Source organism: Notolepis coatsorum, assembly GCF_963971535.1.
Source record: "Notolepis coatsorum genome assembly, chromosome: 15".
NCBI classification, from domain to species: domain Eukaryota; kingdom Metazoa; phylum Chordata; class Actinopteri; order Aulopiformes; family Paralepididae; genus Notolepis; species Notolepis coatsorum.
The window spans coordinates 105,718,869-105,741,568 of NC_140179.1; the positions used below are offsets into that span (position 1 = coordinate 105,718,869).

Below are 22,700 nucleotides of genomic sequence, written 5' to 3' on the forward strand. Positions count from 1 at the left end.
TCGCTTATTCTACACAGAAATACCCCAACAAACACACGACGACAGGCAGGAAAATACAAATTAAATGTAAACCCAGTAGGTAAAATTCACCTGCAGGTGACTTGCTTAATCCTCCCTGTGTCCGTCTCTCTCCACTGGTGAGCGTTGTGGGGCTGTGTGTGATGGAGCAGGTGAGCTGGTGGAGTGATGACTGATGTGGAGGTTTCCAGGGGTTAAGAGCTGGCTTCCCCTGGCTCCTGTGGGATTTATTCAATAACAGGTAGGGGTTATTAAGTCAAACGGATTAATACAATGGTGAGTGAGAAATCTTCTTAGGGACCTGCACTGGCTCCTCATTGCTGCACGAATCCGCTTCAAGGCCCTCGACCTGGCATACCGTGCGGCAAAGGGAACCGTTCCCGCCTACCTCCGGTCAATGGTCTCTAACTACACACCTACGCTCTGCATCTTCTGGCCGCCTCAACCCCACTCCTATCCGAGCTCCGGGAGGGTCATCAAAAAGAAGTCACCTATTCTCAGTCCTTGCCCCACAATGGTGGAATGAACTACCCACCCCAGTTAGGACAGCCGAAACCTGTCCAATCTTTTGCCGTCGACTAAAGACGCACTTCTTCAACCATTATCTGAATTTTTTTTAAATAAAATACAAAGAAATATCTAATCCTAACTAACCTTACTGTCATACACTTGTCCTAATAAACTAACCTACACTGTAGCACTCAACACTTTGATGAACATTGTTACTCAGCTGATAAGAGTTGTACCCTTCCTGATGACTTGTCATACAGAACTTGTAAGTCGCTTTGGATAAAAGCGTCAGCTAAATGACTAAATGTAAATGTAAAGCAATACTACATGAGGATCAAAGGAAATCCAAGCACAAGGCTGTCTACTTTTCAACCAAAGAAATTGACATTCCCTAATAGATAGTGTGTACGTAAAGTGTGTGTCTGATAAAGAGATAGGTATATATAGATGAAAAGGCATGTGTCTGATAGGGATATATTATTAAAAGATTGTATAATTGGCTGAAATGAACATAGATAATGTATGTAAAAGCTAAAGAGTATATTATGCTGTATTGTATTATGAATTAATTATGAGTAGGTATTATTGTATTGCATTATGAATTCATAAGCAGGGAGCGAAATTAACTTTTTGACTCACCGGCCAGTGGCGGGTAGATGGGAAGAGTCTACCCGCCAAGCATATTTCTTACATGCCAACATTTTTTTGATTAAAAAAATATATATATATTTTATATAAAAAATTTTTTTTAAATAAAATATATATTATATAATCATACTTGTAGTTGTATTATCTGCGAGACATCGCCACCACGCAATAAGTCAAAATGCTTGCTATCTGCAAACAGCTCCACTGTCTGTGTGTATACTTGAGTAGCCTCCAGCTCCAGCAAGGATTCTCCGGCCCTGCAGCTAGACCCTATATTCAGCTAGACCCTACATTCAGCATGCAAGGATTCTCCGGCGATGCAGCTGGACCTATTTATAACGTTACCGTTCTTTTGTCAAATCACATTCAACATGCCCTCAGCTAGAATACGCATTCAATCAATGTTATAAGACATTGATATCAGGAGCTATCTGTAGCTACTGCTAGCCCGGTAGATAACGTTAAGACAATTTAGTTTACTGGGACAGATGGATCAACGTAAGCTAGCTAAGCTAGCTAACGAGGGACCGGAGGTATTATGCACTCGAGTAGACTATTGCTGGAGCATTTGTTGATATCAGCAGCTATCAGTAGCTAGCCAGCTAGATACCGTTAGACAATGCCTCGTCATGTATTAAACTAAAAGTGAATAGTTGACTGGGTCATTGTTTAAACAGTAACGTTAGCTCTTGGAGGTCCGATATAGACTAGAGCAGATGGAAGTAAACAAGCCAAATGATAGCTTCTGATTGGTCATTTGCTTTTTTTCTCATGAAACCAGTCACGTCACTCTACTGTGATTGGACCTAGTGCGATGTGGGACTTGTAGTTTTTTAACGATCTCGCGGCGGAGAAAAAAAAGACGAGCGGCTATAATCTGTACTCGCACAAGAGTATCGTTATGAAGTTATGAACTACACGTCTACACGCCACACGGCGGGCAGCCCTCTAAGTGTCATGCGCCAAAGGTAAAAACAGCCCGCCCCTGGCGGGCGGCGGGCTTTAGTTTCGGTCCCTGTTCATAAGGCGTATATATTGTTGTATTGTATTATGAATTTGATAGGGTTTTTATTGTTGTTTTAATTGTCTGTATGACATGTGAATGTTGTGAGTGTATAAGTCTGTAACTGTATTTTACGTGTAATGGACCCCAGGAAGAATAGCCCCAGCACTGCTGTGGCTAATGGGGATCCAAATAAACTTAAACTTACTGTCCACCTACCGGCAGCGGTCTCCGTAGGCGCACACTCCTCTCTGGTAGAACTTGCAGATGGTGGACGGCTTGCTGTTGGCCAGGTCATGAGAGAACATGCACCTGTTCCCCTCCCGACACACGCCGTGGATGAAGTACCTATCGGAGCCACACGGATGATCTCGTCAATGAAGAAAATGCTTTTCTTATGATTTTATATATAACAATAATAAACTTTATTTGTATAGCACTTTTCATACAGAAGTTGCAGTTCAAAGTGCTTCACAACAGTAAAAAATACAGGCATAAGCGAGCATAAAAAAAAATAGAGGTAGCAAGGTAAGGTAAATCACAGTGATTCACATTAGGATCTAGCATCCCAATAGGCCTCTGTTTACAGTTTCATTCACTAATGCAAATAATAAAAATAGAATAGACCGAGTAAGTGCGGTTGGATTCAGTTTAAAAATAGGCTAAAAATTATAAAATAGAACAGACATACAACAGGGTATTTAACATACAACAGATCAGTGCATCAGAAGTAAAAAGTGTGATAAAATAGTTAATTTTGAATTACAACAGAGCAGTGCTCTTAAAATTACAGTGCATAGAACAGACACATGAATTTGATAGGAAGTGTAGGTAGGGTAAGAATAGTGCAGGTAAAGTACAATTTGTCAGGATATCCCTGATGTTTCATTTAAATGCCTGAGCAAAGAGATCGGTTTTAAGCTGTCTTTTGAAGATGTCTAGCGAGTTGGCTTCCCTGATGTTTTGGGGTAGTTTGTTCCATAGTTTTGGGGCATAGTTGATAAAGGCTGCATTACCGATCCTCTTTTGACTGTTTCTGGGAGCCTCTAGTAGTCCAGCAGCTGATGATCGCAGTGTTCTTTGTATGTAAGGAGAAGGACCTTGAAGTCAATTCTAAATGTTACAGGAATCCAGTGTAGAGCAGCTAAGACTGGACTAATGTGCCCTCTCCTTTTGGTTCTAGTAAGCAGTCGGGCTGCAGAGTTTTGGATTAGCTGAAGCCTCTCTGTGGTTTTCTTAGGGAGACCTGTAAAAAGTGCATTATAGTAGTCTAACCGGCTAGATATGAATGCATGAATTAGCTTCTCAGCATCGTTTTGATTAATAAATGGTCGTACTTTTGCTATATTTCTGAGATGGAAGAACGATGTTTTGGTCACTTTGAATTGAAGTTCAGTTCTGAATCTATGATGACCCCGAGACTTGTGACCTCAGATTTGATCCAAGGGGTTAGTCCTCCCAGGTTCTATATAAGGGAGAAACATAGAACATCGGCCTCCAAAGAGTTGCTGAATTGTTTCCCCTCACTAGTTGTTTGCAGTCCGTGCACCTAGGTTGAAGGACGAAGTCGTGACTGGCGGTTTGTTTCTCTTATTTTATATTCTTTGTACCTCCGATTGTTCTCAATGTAATCTCCATGCATAATAATGGTGTGAGCATTTGATTACAGTAGGAATTCATAAACGTTATACCTATGCATGATGTACCCCCCGGATTTCCCCATGGGGATAATAATAATAATAATTGTATAGCACCTTTCATTGATTGATTGATTGATTGAAAACTGTATTAACCGATTGCAGAATGGGTACAGTACAGTACAGCTCAATACATACAATTGTTAAGGGGATGCAGACCAGAGAAACTGTACATTGGAGGGGGTTGTGTTAGGACATTTACAGGGGCCAGTTTCGAATTGCAGTCTCCAGAGACTGCAGCTCAAAGTGCTTCACAACAGAAAAAAGACAGGCATAAAATGAGCACATGCAGACATAAAATCAACATGTTTCACATTAGGATCTAACATCACAACAGGCCATCGTGTTTATGGTTTGATTCAGTTTTAGATAGACAATAATAAAAAGAGTAAGATAAAATAGACCGTAAAATAGTGCAGGATCAATAAAATGATATCTTATCTTATGTCCTCATGTACTCACTCACACAGTCAAACACACACCAACAGGTAAAGGACCACGATGAAAAGAAGCTCTTGGGCTTTACTGTGTCCAACAATATGATACCTCCTGGTGAGGCTGCATATATCCATTATCTATGTATGTAACATATTTTATAGTCAGTAAATAATTTAAATTCCATTCAATTTGCCACCCCATCTAAGAGAAATATGTAAATGGCTGAGTACATTAATAGCTTGTAACCAACAACTGTAGTTATCTGATAATATCAGAAATTAAGCATGAGCATTTGAAAGAAACATATTAACCACATTGTGGTGAAATAACTCTACAACAAAGGTCCATAATGACAGATCTCCGGATGGTCTGGCTGCACGACGTCGACATGCACTGGAACCAACATCTGACAAGAAATTATTCTACATCAAGGATCACAAATATCATCTTTTCCTAAATGATCTGTATAACTATGTAATTTTTTGCCTTCTGAAACACCCGTCATATGGTTAGGTAGACTGATAATAAAACGTGCTGTGGACACTGACCAGAGTAGCAGGCTAGCTAGCAGCTAACCACCAGCTAACCTTAGCATTTAGCTGCACTGTCGCTTATTCTACACAGAAATACCCAGACAAACACAGGACGACAGGCAGGAAAATACATTTAAACTGCAGGAAAACGACAGGAATTAAATGTAAACCCAGTAGGTAAAATTCACCTGCAGGTGACTTGCTTTATCCTCCCTGTGTCCGTCTCTCTCCACTGGTGAGCGTTGTGGGGCTGTGTGTGATGGAGCAGGTGAGCTGGTGGAGTGATGACTGATGTGGAGGTTTCCAGGGGTTAAGAGCTGGCTTCCCCTGGCTCCTGTGGGATTTATTCAATAACAGGTAGGGGTTATTAAGTCAAACGGATTAATACAATGGTGAGTGAGAAATGTATCTCCACTACAGTGATAAAACACAGTGTGCTCTGATTCAAAGGGGTCTTACGGTGAAGGGAGAGGAATGCATGTACTGACGGTCTCCATAATCAAATACAGACATCATTGTTGATTGCACATTGGTCTTCCAAAAGTGAAAATAAACTATTTGATGTATGGTGTGTGTAACTGAGGGGTACAATTCCCTGACTGTATTGATAAGTATGGTATCATTAAACCACTACCGCTTTATGTACTTTAATTACTGGCCATACAGTACATGATATATAAATATGATGAACACTTCCCACAATGAATCGGTTCCACACAAAGGTGTAATCAAGTATTTATTGCAGCAAAAGGTACATAATATACTTCTCTATTTTACTTTGGATGCACTTATAAGGCAAAGGAATGTGCGTAGGCAAATCAATAATGAATGTCCATTCTCTGGTTACGCAGGAGGTAATTATACAACCTGAATCTTAGGGAATTATATCTATGGTACACTAGTAATATATAGCGGGAGATACTGGAAGGGTCCCCCCGGTTGTAAGCCAGCAGGGGTAGAGGATCTGTCGGTAGTAGAGAGTCTGGTCAACGATGACTAAGGAGACTCCAAGTACAGGAGACGGTGCAATAGTCTCTTGATCCACAGACGAATACAGCTGTTCTCCGTAGACTGTAGCTCCACAGTGAAGAAAGCTAGCCGGCCTCAGGCTCTCTGAGGCGCAGACTCGACGTGGCTCCTCACAGGGTAAATCCCACACGTGTAGGCGTCGGCGATTCTCCGCTCCATAAATCACAGGACCAAAACAAATATAATCCAGCCGCAAAGGGCTATGTAGTCGTCGGGTAGATTAATCCAGTGTACATGTCCACACGGTTCTCGTCTAGGTCTCCTCGGGTGAAAGCGCCATGAAAGCAGCCCAGCCTGGATAAGCACTCTAGCTGGTACGAGGAAGCGTTGGTGATGCTGGTCACTGTAGAACTTTAGCCGCACGATACACTATACACAAATAGACTATTACTGACTTAATAGAAATATGTCGCACTCGACGGTATAGCGCCAAACTCTGACAATTCAGTTATTAATTCGCACGCGGTCTCAATGCTCTTATTTGGGGCCAAACAGGCCATACTTCACCGCACGGAGTATCGTGGGTGAGGCTTCAACTTATTGGGTAACTCTACTTCTGTATTCACCTGCGCCATATTTATATGCACGGCGAACAATCTAGTGCCAACCTCATTTCTGTCTCGTATTCCTGGGCAAGGCCGGGCATGTACAGACATGTCTTGACGGTGGCTTTGAACCTGACTCTGGAGGCATGGCCCTGGCGCCTGTGGACCGCTGTCCAATAGGAGAATGAAATATTATGGTCTGGTCTAGGCTAAAGGGATATTCCGTGTATATGTACAAGGAATATACAAGGGATATCAAACGATATACAAATACTATGCAATATATATCAATCAATAAATATATATATTCGGTTTAATCTGATCCTTTGTAACCTCCTAATTAGTCCCACCTAATTAGCTAAGCAGAGACAGATTAACCGCACTGTCCACTACTCAATGTCTGTTGTGAGGGGTCGGGCAGTTCACAAAGTCATGGGGTCATGGTCGTCATCGATAGTATCGGGGAGCCTTGGCAGTTCTATTAGCCTCGCCACGGGTCGGGTGTAGATCCATCCTTGGACGAGCACTTCGGCTGCTCGGACCTTTCCGTCGGCACCGGTGATCACTTTGCTTACGCGGCCAGCCGGCCACATAGCTCGGGGTAGTGACTGGTCGATAATCATGACGACTGTCCCTTCTGTCAAATTGTCTCTCTCTTTCACCCATTTCTGGCGGGTCTGTAGAGACGGTAGATAGTGGAGTAGGAAGCTGTTCCAAAACTTGTCAGCCAATACTTGACTGTACCTCCACATTCTTCGGCCGTTCGCTTCTTCAGGCCTGTACATTGTCTGTGGTAGCGCGGGGTCCAGCCGCCCCATCAAGAGTGTGTTGGGGGTGACTGGGTCGACATCTGCTACATCACTTGAGACGTAACCGAGGGGCTTTGAGTTCAATACTCCCTCAATCTCCGTGAGGACTGTCATTAGGACTTCTTCCGCCACGGTCTGGGCCCCAAGCACGGCGTACAGGGCTGTCTTTATTGAACGTACTTCTCGTTCCCAAGTTCCACCGAAGTGAGGTGCGTTCGGGGGATTAAACTGGAAGTCAATCTGGGATGGAGCGAGGTGGGTCTTAAGTTCTGGGCCCATAGCTTGGAAGCTCTCTCTCAGCTCTCTTTCTCCGCCTTTGAAGTTTGTCCCGTGATCAGACAATAATATAGACGGTTTGCCTTTCCGCGATGTGAATCTTCGGAAGGCCATAAGGAATGAGTCTGTGCTCATGGTTGGAAGGAGTTCTATATGCATCGCTCGGGTGGTCATGCATTTGAATACAATACCCCACCGCTTCTCGGTTCCTCTTCCTTTCTTTATATACAGCAGGCCGAAACAGTCCATACCGGTGGAGTGAAAAGGCTTGTCGCCGAGTCGGAGGCGACAGGGAGGTAGGTCAGCCATCCGGGGTATACTGGGCTGCACTCGCCGCTTACGACAGTCTAGACAGGTTCGCTGGAAGCGCCGCACTGCTTCTCTCTCTTGCAGTATCCAATAACGACGTCTGATCTCCGCGAAGACTCTCTCTGCCCCGGCGTGATGCACATCCTCGTCGTATTTCTTTATGATCAGCTCTGTGACCTTGTGTCGGCTGTTTAAGACTATCGGGTACTTGACGTCATCCGGTAAGTCTGGAGCTCTCCGCAGACGACCACCCACTCTGATGAGACCATGGGCGTCGCTCTCGGGGGCTAGGTGGAGCAGTCTGCTGTCTGATGGGACGGGCTTTGCTCCCTGTAGACAGTCTAGCTCATCGGGGAACGAGTCTCTCTGGGCTCGTTGTAGTAGAAGAAGTTCTGCTTCTTCGTAGTCAGCTGCTGTAATGTCAGTAGTGAGCTGAACCTCTGGGTGGTGCCACAGGAATGTCTTTAGCTGCGCACTCTCTAGGGTGAGGCAATCGTCTATGTCGGGGTCTGTGGAGACGAGTGTGTTCAATCCACAGAACATAGATTTCTTGTTTTCGGCCTCCTCTTTACTCGCTTCCCGTGGGGTGGGTGTAGGCCACTCTTCTTCCGGGAGCTTGAGGAACTCTGGCCCGTCACTGTATAGGTTGTGACGGGTGAGGTCATCCAGGGACATTCCCCGGGTGATGACGTCAGCTGGGTTGTGTTTTGTGTCCACATACCTCCAGCTTGCTACTTCTGTTAAATCTTGAATCTCTGTGACTCTGACTCCCACAAAGACCTTGTATCTGCACGAATCAGACCGGATCCATGCGAGTACTGTCGTGGAGTCTGACCACAAGATTGTTCTTTGCACCGGAATGGTGAGTTCACGTTGGATTAACGTGGCGAGTTGCGCTCCTGCTAGGGCTGCGCAGAGCTCTAGACGCGGGATAGATTGTTGCTTTCGTGGGGCTATTCTTGAGCGAGCCAGGATGAAAGCAGTATGTATTTCTCCTCCCTCCTCTCGGGCACGCAAGTAGGCCACCGAACCGTAGGCTACTTCGGAGGCGTCGCTGAAGACGTGCAGGTCCATCTGGCACGTCTCCGGCCTCACTGTGGGTGGGAAGTAGCTGCGGCGTATGTTGACACCTGGGAGTGAGCTGAGTTCCGTCTCCCACTCTCTCCATGTGGATGCAAGGTGTTCGGGTATGGGGTCGTCCCAGCCCTGGTCCTTGTCCCATAACGCTCTTACAATCATCTTTGCCCTGGTGGTGTAAGGTAGAATACATCCCAACGGGTCATATTGTCTGGCGAGTGTTCTGTATACACTCCGTCCGGTGGTCGGTAGTGCAGTCGACCTTCCCTGCTCCTTGGTCAGGGGTGTGTGTTTATAATGGAGCGAGTCTGTTTTGAAGCGCCAGACTAGTCCTAATGTCATTTCTTGGGCTTCTCCTGGGATGGTCGCCATCCAGGTCTCGCTGCTTGCTGCCTTGTCCTCGGGGGAGAGGCTGCGCAATACTTGCGGGTCGCTGCTGGCCCACTGCCTGAGATCAAAGCCGCCTTTGATCAGGGAGGCGCGGAGCTTGAGTAGAAGGGCCTCGGCTTCTTCTGGCGTCGAGACGCTTTGCAGACAGTTGTCCACGTAGAAACTATTTCCTACACTTTGTCGGACCTCTTCATCAGCTGCTGGGTCCTCTGCGACGTGTTTTTGCAGTGCAAACGTAGCACAGCATGGGCTGCATGTGGTTCCGAAAGGGAGGACTTCCCATTGATAGATGGCTGGTTGCTCATCCCCGATCCTCTCTCTCCATAGGAACCGCAGCAGGGGCTTGTCCTCCTCCACTAGTCTCACCTGCAGGAACATCCCTTTGATGTCGCCGCTGATGGCCACCTTGTCTTGGCGGAAACGTAGTAACACGCCTAGTAGAGAGGGGCCGAGTGTTGGGCCGGGCAAGAGCTCTTTATTCAGATTTTGTGATCCGATCTGGTAGCTGCAGTTGAACACAATACGATCCTTGCCGTTGTGGTGGACTTTGTGGTGCGGCACGTACCATGATTCGGTCGTCTGATCGGCCTCTTTAATGTCAATTTTCTTTATGTGTCCCGCTGTGATTAGCTTGTTAATCTCAGCGCGGTACACCGTCTCTTGAGCGGGGTCTCTGGCTAGGCGCCGCTCTGTGTTCAATAGATACCGCTCCGTCGCTTCTTTTGGGGCGTGGAAGGTAGGCATACCCTCTCGCCTCAGGAGTGGAGTTGCGTATCTCATCACTCCGTTGACTTTGACTCTCTTTGTCCCCTGCTCGAGGAGGGCTATAGCGTAAATGTCTTCCTTGGAACGAATGTCTTTCTTTTCGTTCTTAAAGGGCATTGTCACTAGTGTCCATAGCCTCTCGACATGCTGTAGGAGGGTGGTGTCTTCTTCTGTCACTCTGGAGTGGAGGCAGTTAGTGGCTGCTGTTCGGTTAAGAGACTTAGCGAGGGGGCCTTGTAATGTCCATCCTAGGCGGGTCTCGACTTCTGCAGGACAGCCTCTGGGCCCTGTGTGGACCCGGTCTATCGGGACGATGAGGTCTGCATGGTCGGAGCCTATCAGCAGGGTCGGGGTGGCACCGTCTATGAGCGGTATAGGTAGTTGACGCAGGTGCACATATTTATCCATCAGCTTGGCGATGGGGTAGGTGTACTGCGACAGGCCTATTTCTTGGCTGGTGAAAGCATTAGTAATCCTATACCGTCTCTCTGGCTGCCCGCTTGCTGCGATAGTGAAGGAGACATTCTCACCCTTTATCGTCTTTAGATCTCTTATTGTCCGAATCGTCATCTGGTTTTCGCTCCCCCGCAGCCCCAGCTGGGCCGCAGCGGACGCGAGGAGAAGGGTCTTCTCTGACCCGTCGTCAAGGACGGCGTAAGTGTCCATGACCTTGTCTTGGTAACTCAGTGTTACGCGGACCACCTTTAAGAGCACCCGGGCGCCCCCGCTGCTGGTGGGGTCAATGTACATAACACTTGCCTTTGTGCTGCTTGAGGGTGCAGGCTTTCTTCTGTTACTGTCGTGTAGGACATCTAGGTGGGCTCCGTCACACCAACTACACCTCTTCTTTAAGCGGCAATCGGCTGCCATGTGACTGCGCGCACATCGGTAACAGCGTCGGTTGGACTTTATCCATTGACTCACCTCGTCGGCGGTCATCTTCTTGAACGTGTCACATTGTGACAACCAGTGTTCCTTTTCGCAGTACGGGCACACCATCTTCCACTTCTCTTTCATCGAGGGGGTACTGTAGTTCTTGCTGCTCGGTACTGATTCTGATTGGTGCATGACGGTCACCAATCTTCGGCCATCGTTTGCTCTCCTAGGTCCCTCTCTGGAGCTTGGGGTGCTCCGCATGAACGTATCCAACCGTAGGCTGTTGACTTCTCTCGCCAGGAAGTCGGCTAGGTCTAGGAGGGATGGCTCGGGACCGTTAGGATCACGGTGGTCTCTTTGCCGCCTGAAGCGCTCTTGTCGGGCGGGCGGAAGCTTCTCTAAAATCCTCTCGACATTAGAGTTTGCGTACAGTTCGTGCATACCCTTTTCTCTTTGCGCCCCCAGCATCCCTACCAGGGATTGTACCTTGATAGACAGGTCATCTAGTGAGCGATTGTCTGTGGCTGGGGGTAGGCGGTCAATATGCCTTATCTCTTGTATTACGTAGTCCCATATGCGTCCATATCTTTGGTCGAGTGCTGCTAGAGCCGCTGTGTATGGGGTAGTAGAGGTGGCATAGGCCAGCGCTATATTGTGCGCTCGGGGCACCTTGAGGTGCTTCAGTAGGATAGCATACTTGTACGGTTCATCAGCTACATCGGACATCATTGTCTCTAAGCACATTCGTAGCTCCGTGTACTGTGCTCTGTTCTCGTGGGTGAAGTCCGGAAACGTCGGTGTGCCAATGTATGATGCCATGGATGGCTGGCACATCGGTGAGCGTTGGAAGAGAGGCCTCCTAGGCGAGTCTCCTCTTACGCCTCTTGGTGGGCTGGTACCTGCTGGGTACCATGGCCCGCGTATCCAGGTGCTGTTCCTCGGGGCTGGTCGTGCGTCAAGCTCACCCGTGAATTGAGTCGGGGGTCTGTAGCGCAGAGCCGCGGGGGTAGAGCCTGGGCTGTACTGGACCTCCTGGTCCTGTGGAGTACTGTGCTGCTGTCGGGCTTGACTCTCCTCTCCCTCTTCTTCTTCCTCTGGCAGGTCCTCTAGATCCTGTAGTCGTCTATTTAGCCTCTCCGCGGTGTAGACCGTTTCTTCCTTGTAGCTGGGTCTCACTTGGACCGGTCGGGGAAGGGGTTCAGAGGGGGGTATAGGCTCTCTCTGGTGGTCGGGCTCAGGGTCGCTTGATCGGGTAGGGGAGGGTGCCCTTGACCCTTGTCTTGACGAGGCCCTGGAACCCCGTGCGGAGGGAGGGGGTGTTGCCCTGGTGATCAGCTGCTCCATTATCTGCGCTTGTAATCGGTTGCGCTCGGCTTCGCGCTTGGTGAGAGCGAGGTCGCGCTCTGCTTCTCTTTGGGCACCGGCAGCGGCGCGCTGGGCTTCGGCGGCGGCGCGCTGGGCTTCGGCCCGGTCCCTTACCATATTCTCTTCCGTCTGAAGGCGTCTAATCTCTAGACGTATACGATCTTCGTCGCTCCGTTGCTGCGCCTGAAGGCGTTCTCTTTCCATGGAAGAATGTTCGCGCTCACTAAGCGTCTGTGCTTGGAGTCGATCGCGCTCTGTTGAGGCTGCTAGGCTGGCGAGGAATGCCTGTGCCAGCATCTTGTCCGCCTCGCTGGGGGAAGACGCTCGTTGAGGTGATCCACTCCTGGCAGTACTCGTTGGAGATCTGTTCTCCTGTGGCGAGTCCTGGAGATCCATCTCCGGGGTGCTCTCCTCTTCTTGTAGCGGGTAGAGTTCCATCCCTGGAGGGCTGTCTTTATCCTGGAGCTCTCCGGGGACTACTTCTTCGGTCTTGGCGGGGGGTAAAGTCATGTCGGGTCCCTCCTGGTCCCTACCGTGAGCTTGGTCAGTTACGTTAGAACCCACTAGGGCCTCTATTGGCGGGGTAGCCTGGTCGATAGGGTCGGACATAATTTTACTATCTACTTTTTCCGCGTTTACCGTCTGTAGAAAGCTAGGTAGTATATTGGCAACGTAATCCTCTAAGTACTGAGGTGTCTGCCGTCTACGCTGCGGGCGATCTACTTTAGGAGAACCGTTTTGTGGAGTGTTCATCATTGGCCATGTCAATATTAATACCACTATATTAATATTACACTAGTTACCCTCCGGCTCGAAGGACCAATTGTAACTGAGGGGTACAATTCCCTGACTGTATTGATAAGTATGGTATCATTAAACCACTACCGCTTTATGTACTTTAATTACTGGCCATACAGTACATGATATATAAATATGATGAACACTTCCCACAATGAATCGGTTCCACACAAAGGTGTAATCAAGTATTTATTGCAGCAAAAGGTACATAATATACTTCTCTATTTTACTTTGGATGCGCTTATAAGGCAAAGGAATGTGCGTAGGCAAATCAATAATGAATGTCCATTCTCTGGTTACGCAGGAGGTAATTATACAACCTGAATCTTAGGGAATTATATCTATGGTACACTAGTAATATATAGCGGGAGATACTGGAAGGGTCCCCCCGGTTGTAAGCCAGCAGGGGTAGAGGATCTGTCGGTAGTAGAGAGTCTGGTCAACGATGACTAAGGAGACTCCAAGTACAGGAGACGGTGCAATAGTCTCTTGATCCACAGACGAATACAGCTGTTCTCCGTAGACTGTAGCTCCACAGTGAAGAAAGCTAGCCGGCCTCAGGCTCTCTGAGGCGCAGACTCGACGTGGCTCCTCACAGGGTAAATCCCACACGTGTAGGCGTCGGCGATTCTCCGCTCCATAAATCACAGGACCAAAACAAATATAATCCAGCCGCAAAGGGCTATGTAGTCGTCGGGTAGATTAATCCAGTGTACATGTCCACACGGTTCTCGTCTAGGTCTCCTCGGGTGAAAGCGCCATGAAAGCAGCCCAGCCTGGATAAGCACTCTAGCTGGTACGAGGAAGCGTTGGTGATGCTGGTCACTGTAGAACTTTAGCCGCACGATACACTATACACAAATAGACTATTACTGACTTAATAGAAATATGTCGCACTCGACGGTATAGCGCCAAACTCTGACAATTCAGTTATTAATTTGCACGCGGTCTCAATGCTCTTATTTGGGGCCAAACAGGCCATACTTCACCGCACGGAGTATCGTGGGTGAGGCTTCAACTTATTGGGTAACTCTACTTCTGTATTCACCTGCGCCATATTTATATGCACGGCGAACAATCTAGTGCCAACCTCATTTCTGTCTCGTATTCCTGGGCAAGGCCGGGCATGTACAGACATGTCTTGACGGTGGCTTTGAACCTGACTCTGGAGGCATGGCCCTGGCACCTGTGGACCGCTGTCCAATAGGAGAATGAAATATTATGGTCTGGTCTAGGCTAAAGGGATATTCCGTGTATATGTACAAGGAATATACAAGGGATATCAAACGATATACAAATACTATGCAATATATATCAATCAATAAATATATATATTCGGTTTAATCTGATCCTTTGTAACAGTGTGTACAGCCTGTTCTACTGCTATGGTGCAATGCTTTAGGCCACTAGATGGGAGTAGAGACTGCTGTAAATTATATTTAACTTCAAGACTGTAAATTGCAGTTGAAAAACAGTAATAAATCGCAAAACACTGCAATATGTGGCTGAAAGGGGCACGTCACCAGAAAATACGTCACCGATTTATTTTGGACGTAATCATACACATCCAAAATATCTAAATAGTTTTGCATTTCTTTAGTTTGACAGTTATTGAGAGTAAATAAGTTTGAATATGGTCACCAGTGATGTCATCGGGGACATTGAATACTTGTGTTAATTACAGCTCAATGAAACTATAAGGTACCAGTCCCTATAAGACAAGGTATTGCTATTTTTCCATCTACATATCTAGGCCTGTCACGATAACACATTTTGCTGGGCGATTAATTGTCCCAGAAATTATTGCGATAAGTGATATTATTGCGGTTTTGAGAGAATTTTTTATTTTTTAGAAATGTATTTCCCAAAAGTTTTCAATTAATCTTTTTTTTTTTTTTTTTTTACTAATATAATAATAGCATAATAATGCAATGAAACCGTTTCAAAGTGCAATAAACCTTTATTTAACATTGGAAGACATTTTAAATATCCTAAATTACTACCTAACCAATCAGATCTGCGATATGAGGTAGCGTCACAAGCAGAGTAACCTCGTTCCCAGTTTTATCTCTGTGAGAGCAATGTTAAAACGAGCAGAGCAATGTGTGTGGACAAGAGGCGGGTTGCTAGACCCATGTTTTTTGTTGCTTCGAAAAGAGGGACATCCTCTCAATATGCAGGACATTAGGTCAAATGGCTGTGCAGTACAACCAAAAGCGGGACACCTGGTCACCCTAACTGTGGCTCGCGTTTGTTTACTGTGGCTCGCGGATTATGTGATGGGCAAGCTACTTGGAAAATGTAGTAAGCTACACTACCAGTTACTCTCGATTTAAATATAGCTCAACTACAACAATAGATATCCCAAGAGAAATGTAGCAAGCTACACTACAAGCAACATGGCAAAAATAGCTAGCTACATCGGCACTACTTTTTTTTTTTTTTTTTTAAATCAACTTCATGATCAAGTTTCCACCAAACAAATAGGCAGGCAAAAATTCTCAGTTTGATTGTTTATTATAAAATAAACTGAAACAGGAAACAAGCCCTCTGTCTGGCTTTTTGTGTCATCCTTTTAACATGTACTTGTATTAAAGTACCTTGTGGTACCATGTACAAAATGTTAGTAAAGTATGAGGAAAAAACTGTGGAAACGTAATAAATAAAAGGCAGTGGAACAATAATCAAATAAACACCTAAATATATAATATCTAACTAATTTTTATTTTTTTTATATATAGACTATATACATATTTAAATCAATATCTTCCTTTTGAATCAAATAGGCTCAGGAATCAGGATTGTTAAAGCTAATTAGCCTAATCCATGTGAAAAAGAGTAGCATAATAGTAAATGTATGCACACACACACACACACACAAGAGGGAGAATAGCTTAGGCCTAACAAAATTAATAGTTGGTTTCAGGTTGCCGACCGACCCTGCCGATTTAGGTGCGACCCAATATATTTTATGAGTTTTTAGAAAAAATTATAAAAAAAAAAAAAAAATCATTTTTTTTTTTTTTTTTTTTTAATAAAGTTTCATAGAAATCTTAGTCAAACATTTAGTATTATGGATATTAAACATGCTGGCAGAGTACATGCATCCATGTTGTTGTGAACATTTTAATTAAATAAAGAAATTCCCTATCCATAGTCGCCGTGGGAAAGAATAAAATAAAAAAATAAAATAAAATAAATTCCCTACCTACCCATGGCCAAACTGACAACCAACCTGAAACCAACTATTAATTTTGTTAGGCCTTATAGGAGACTTAATGTCTGATGTTACAATATTTTTTCTAATGAAGTGAAATATTTATTATCATCAACTATGAAGTTAGTTTTTATAGTGTACATTTTTGCTACTTCATTGATCATCATCATTGAACGTACAGAGAGAAAGAGAGATGGAGACCTCCCCTTTCCTCACTATTAGAACTCCATGAAACTGATTTAACCTCGACTGGCATATAGTAATGGCGAGGATATAAAGCATGTTAAAGACGCAATTATTGGACCCGTTGCTCGCGGAGTAAGTTTACATAGAAACAGCGCAGCTCCCAAGAGGAGTTATGACAGGCTGTAGAACGCAGGGCTTAAGAGCTGCCAAGCTGCTTCTAAACTGTAAAGTGTGGGTATCTGGCTCAGCCCCTCGCTTCCAGCTGGAGCGAAACACGGAAGCTATGTGACTGTCGAGTCCTGGCTCTAGGCAGAATCACGAATAGTGGTCTAAGAGAAGTTTATTCTATTTGAATGTGATTCACTGTGCATTAGTTAGATTACACGTTTCGCATGTTATGACTTTGAACGTCTGCCATTTCCAACGCAAAAGGCACATACAATTAACAATATGCCGCGTCGATCATGAATATGCTAATCGACTACATTTACTCGTCGACCAGGTCTACTGCGGACTGCAGACACAGCGAGGCCATGTGCCATATACAGAAATTCTCAGATGATACGGCTCTGATCTGTCTCATCAACAAAGGCGATGACCAAGCCTATAAAAAGGAGATTGACTTGATTGATTTGTCCACTGGTGTGATGCCAATTTTTTAGAACTTAATATCAAAAAGACCAAAGAGTTAGTCATCAACTTCAGTAGGAAGACAGTGAATGTCTCTCCTGTCATCATTAGGGGGCAGAAATGGAGATTCTATAGGTATCTTGGTGTCCACCTGGACAGCAAGATGGACTGGAAGAAGAACACAGATTCTGTGTTCAAGAAAGCCCAGTCTCTGCTTTTTCATTTGAGGAAGCTTAGATCCTTTGATATCAGCAGGTCACTTCTTCATGTGTTCTACCAAGGTATCCTTGCTAGTGTCCTGTTTTATGCTGTTGTCTCTGCTGGGGGGGGGGGGGGGGGGGCAGCATCATGGACAAAAAAAAATGCTGGCTCAGTGATTGGCCTCCCTCCTGATTCCTTGGAGATCATTATTGCCAAGCAAACTAGGACTAAATTGAACACCAATTTTTTGAAGGCCACCCTCTGTACAATATATTTGATGCTCTGCGAAGATCATTTAGCGGTTTCTGATGCCTCTATGCTCTATTGAGCGATTGAGAAGGTCCTTTGTTCCTGCTGCGGTTAAATTCTTTAACGAACACCGCTAGCTCTGTGTTGAGAGGCTCTCTTCTTATCTTCTATTTACTGTGTTGTGTAATTTGTACTGTATGTAATTGTTTCTTGTTTGTGTATTTGTACTCGCTCTGGTGGCAAACCATGTTTCCCCTCTGGGATTAAGAATAAAACCAGACCATGAATCAGGCAGGAGGCAGTACTGGGTACCAGGCTCATTTACTGGAGGTCTCTGTGTGACACACATCAGATGCACCAGCATTAGGTTTGGTGTGCAGTTGCTTGGTTTCACCTCATAGGCATCCGAAAATACTATGTTACAAATTACACTATTATACTGTATATATTCTGTTTGGCAAAAAACTAAATTAAATTCCATAAACACAACAACAACAAAATACAACAACAAAATAACAAACTCAGCAAGACCGACGGCTTCTCAGTTACAGTGGGTGACAATATTGTCACAAGGAAAGACGAAATTACCTACCTGGGTTCCATCCTAGAGGCAAATCTTTCCTGTGACAAAATGGCATCCAATGTAATAAAAAAAGTCAACCAACGAACTAGATTCTTGTACCGGATCTCCTCTCTGGTAAACAAGAATACCCTGAAGACTCTGGCAGGAGCACTCATTCAAGGGTACTACGACTATGCTTGCACCTCATGGTACCAAAGCACCTCAAAAGCGCTAAAAACAAGATTACAAACATCACAAAACAAACTGGTCAGACTACTACTTGACCTTACCCCCAGAACCCACCTCACCCCTGCCCACTTTGACAACCTAGGATGGCTTAGAGTAGACGACAAAGTACAGCAACTTGCAATGGGCCTGGTCTACAAGATACACTATACGACTAAGGTACCCATGTACATGTCAAAATACTTCCCAAAGGTCAGTGAATACCACAACCACTACACCAGAGGAAGCTCAACAAATCATGTTAAACCCAGATTCGGCTCAAACAAGGGACTAAACTAGGGCTGGGCGATATGGAAAAAAATCATATCGCGATAACGATATGATAATTTTATTTTATTTCTCGATATCGATAATTATCGAATTGTTATAGGTATAAAAAAACTTAAAAAAATGTTTTTTTTTTTTTTTTAACAACAGATGTATGTTTATTTTGCAGCAATTCTTTGTCATTGCCGCCATCTTTAGTGTTACATCCCCTCACACTCCAGTTCTCAGGCTGCAGCTGGTTTAAAAGCTAAAGTAAACCGGCTTCTCTGCTGGCTGTGGCTCCAGAGGAGTTGAACAGTTCTGGCTCTGCTAGTTTATTTTCGATCTTTTGGCGCTTTTTTGGTGGACAAACCACCGCACATGTGCACTGTGACTTGTGACTGGAGTCTAGTTCTGCTAGCACACATAGCCTACTGGGTACAGACGGTTTCAAAATGTATTTTAAATTAGAAAGCAAACAAAATAAATGGACAAGAGAAAAAGAAATCTGAATTTGGTATTGTCATTTGGACAAGCAAAGCCATTACTTTAAGTTGCAGGCAAGAATGACAAGTCTGTCCACTGTCTCTGGTTTTAATTTTTTTTTAATTTCGATATTCGATATCGATTATTAAAATATATCGCGATATTTATCGTTATCGTTATATCGCCCAGCCCTAGACTAAACACGTTTCGCAATTATGCCACATCAATGTGGAACACCCTACCCAAAGCTGTAAATGAATGTGAATCTCTACCCACATTCAAAACCGCTCTTAAAGAGCACCTACGGGAGGCTGCAATTCGAAACTGGCCACCGTAAATGCCCAAACCCCCCACCACCTCCTAATAGACAGTCTCCTCCCCACCGCATGTATATATTCTCTCCCCGCCGTATGTATATTTCTCTCCCACCCACCCCCTCCAAATGTACAGTCTCCACTCTCCACCCCACGGCACCGTATGTATATTTCTCTCCCACCCACCCCCTCCTAATGTACAGTCCCCTCCCCATCATATGTATATACTCTGTCAGGATCTATGGGTAACAGTACTGTATATTTGAATACCGTTTATGTCACAAATGTATCAGTACTAAATACCTGTATGTCCCTATGCCATAAATGCAGGCATTAAAGCGTTCCGTCTTGGGACGGATATCCGTCCATTTGATTTGGAGATTCCGTCATTTGATTCGGAGTCGTGACGGATTTTAACCTGAGCCAATCAGAGGCGTCAAATATCATTTTTTCCCCTACCGCGGCCGCACCAAACAGTCATTTGGCTCTGCGGCTCTGCAGATACCCCCTACTCCTTTAACCCGCCTCTGCTGTGCTCAGCACCAATGGGAAGCGGCCATTTTTCGTTTTGAGTTTCTGAAACTCCGCAATTGCTCTCTAGCTCTACTCGAGAGTAAACTTGACTCATCAACATGCGCCAACTTTTCCGAGACAGTAAGTTCATTTGACTTATTCTAGTCTAAAGAAACATATATATTACTATTGCTATTGATAAATCTAGTTAACGTGAATGCCACAAAACGAATGCCTTGTTAATCAGAACGTTATTTACGCGACAAGTTCAACCAGTGTGTTGTTGTTGGTGGTGGTGGTGGTGGTGGTGGTGTTGCGTGTGTGAGCTTGCGCCTCCGTGTATGATAAATGTGAATGTTGATAAATCTAGGTAACGTTAATGCCACAAAACTAATGCCTTTGTTAATCAGAACGTTATTTGTGTTATCAATTGTTTTTAAGCTCAATAAACGTCTTTCTACCATTTGTCCGGGAGATCTCTGGGTAACGGTACTGTATATTTGCATATCATATATGTCACAAATGTAACATTACTATATATACCTGTAGTATGTCATGTATGTCACTATGAATTGAAAATGGGGGACCCTGATGTAAACAAGACGAACGTCTTTCTCTGGTCTGCATCCCCTTAACAATTGTGTGTATTGAGCTGTACTGTATTGTACCCATTCTGCTATCTGTTAAATATTGATTGATTGTCATTAACAGATTGCAGAATGGGTACAATACAGTACAGCTCAATACACACAATTGTTAAGGGGATGCAGACCAGAGAGAGACTTTCGTCTTGTTTACATCAGGGTCCCCCATTTTCAATTCATCATAACATATATGACACACATGACATACAGATAGACAATACTGCTACATCTATACATTTATGACATACCAGATTTACAAATACAGTAGCCTATTGTTTGTGATACAAAAATAGTCTAAAAAGAGTATATACATTTGACGAAGAAACTGTACATTGGAGGTGGGATGGGGGGGTTGTAACTGTACATTGGATTATTGACAACCTTACTTGGTCCCAAGAAGAGGGTCTTGTGTATTAAATAAAGTTTTCATTCATTCATTCACTCTGGATCTTGTAAATCCAGTAGCAATACACACAATTGTTAAGGGGATGCAGGCCAGAGAAAGGCGTTTGTCTTGTTTACATCATCAGGGTCCCCCATTTTCAATTCATAGTGACACTTATGACATACACATCATACATGACATCATGACATTTATGACATTTATGACATGCATGCCTTACAGGTATATAGTAATAGTACTGTTACATTTGTCACATATACGATATGCAAATATACAGTACTGTTACCCAGAGATCCTAACAGTAAATATATACATATGATGAGGAGGAGACTGTACATTAGGAGGGGGTGGGTGGTAAAAAAGATATACAAACGGTGGGGAGGAGACTGTCCATTGTTGTTGTACCATAATTGTGAAACATGTTTAGTCCCTTGTTTGTATGATTACAAGCCGTTTAGTTCATGGTTCAAAGTAATGGGAAAAGGGTGCTATCTCGCCATCAATCAGAAGCTAGCCACAAGACTTGCATTCACGCTCTCCAGCACACAGCCTCCCTGCCTGGCACAACAACCACAACAGTAGGGTCTATATTCACAGTCAGGACAGTAGGCTCTACAAGTAGGCTCCCTTAAAACGCTAACGCTATTAAAAAAAAAAAAAAAAATACAGTGGAGGTTAAAATAAGAATATGACTTGGCCAGAAAAAAAGTTCAGTCAGGAGATTTTTTTTTGCTTTAATCCCTGCGCTTGTGCGTAGTAACGATATTCTACCACTGGGCGTCAGCTAAGTGTGCTCTGACCTGTGCGTACACGTAAGCACGGAGTCAAGTTCAAGTTGAAATTGATGAATCCCACTCTTTGCTTAGAAATGATCGTACGCACAGGTTAAGCACAAATCTGTGCGTAAGTCAGGTTGATGAATGAGGGCCCAGGTTTAAATACCTGAGTGGATTCCATGTTTAAATACAGAAATGGATCCCATGTTTAAATACAGAGGTGGATGATTTGCCATGTTCTAAATGATTTAATTATGTGGAAAAGATCCTGAAATGATTTGACTGATGTGAGAGATGTATAGAGAAGCTGTGGGTAGCCTCAGTTGTTTGACAACCTGTACTTGCCCTGACCTATGTTTTGTAGTGAGTAAAAATTGTCACAGCATTTTGCTGACCCCACAGAGAAGCATTGAACTACGTCACAAACATGTTTTTCGTTATCCCAAAGGTACAGCAGACAAACAGCTGTGTTTCAGAAAGGGCAGCGAGGGTTTAGGGCTTAAAGCCCACAGTGACACTGTCAACTTGTGAAGCCGAGTGTATGTTTCTAGCTATGACAATGCAGAAATGTGTTTATCTAGAACAACTGCTCGAAGTGATGGACACCTATGTATATATGAAGACTGTTGTTTATGAGGGCAACCAGGGAACCATTGTGATTGCTAGGAATCCAGTGTGCCGACATAGATGTAAACATGTCGATATAGGATATCATTTCATCAGATCTGTCATCAGAGAAGAAAGAATGACACTGATTTATTGTCCAACGGACGACATGGTAGCAGACACTATGAGAAAACCTGTTTCCAAATTGAAATTGAAGAGATTTGCAGAGGTCATGTTTGATGTGTAAATATTGACTGCGATATTCTTTTTGATGTTCTGGATTGTATTATTTTCTTTGTAAATTGTTTTTGGAGAAGTTATACAGTGTGCTAAAC

At 44.5% G+C, this 22,700-nt stretch overlaps 1 protein-coding gene and 1 long non-coding RNA gene across 2 annotated transcripts in view; one reads left to right on the forward strand and one right to left on the reverse strand.

The window, feature by feature from the left end:
* The window catches only part of LOC311241610 (uncharacterized protein), a gene marked incomplete at its 3' end in the record, with an annotated part of 33,007 nt that extends 27,961 nt beyond the window's left edge, over nucleotides 1-5,046 (reverse strand). The window contains exons 1-3 of the mRNA XM_084330486.1: nucleotides 5,036-5,046; nucleotides 2,399-2,527; nucleotides 91-236 (exon numbers count right to left, since the gene is read on the reverse strand). Of these exons, the coding sequence (XP_084186612.1) occupies nucleotides 91-236; nucleotides 2,399-2,487 (235 nt within the window). The 5' untranslated portion in view covers nucleotides 2,488-2,527; nucleotides 5,036-5,046. The remainder of the gene's footprint in view (nucleotides 1-90; nucleotides 237-2,398; nucleotides 2,528-5,035) is intronic.
* LOC311241788 overlaps nucleotides 1-22,700 on the forward strand; it is a 587,847-nt gene that overhangs the window by 247,860 nt on the left and 317,287 nt on the right. The gene's annotated exons all lie outside the window — the stretch shown is intronic.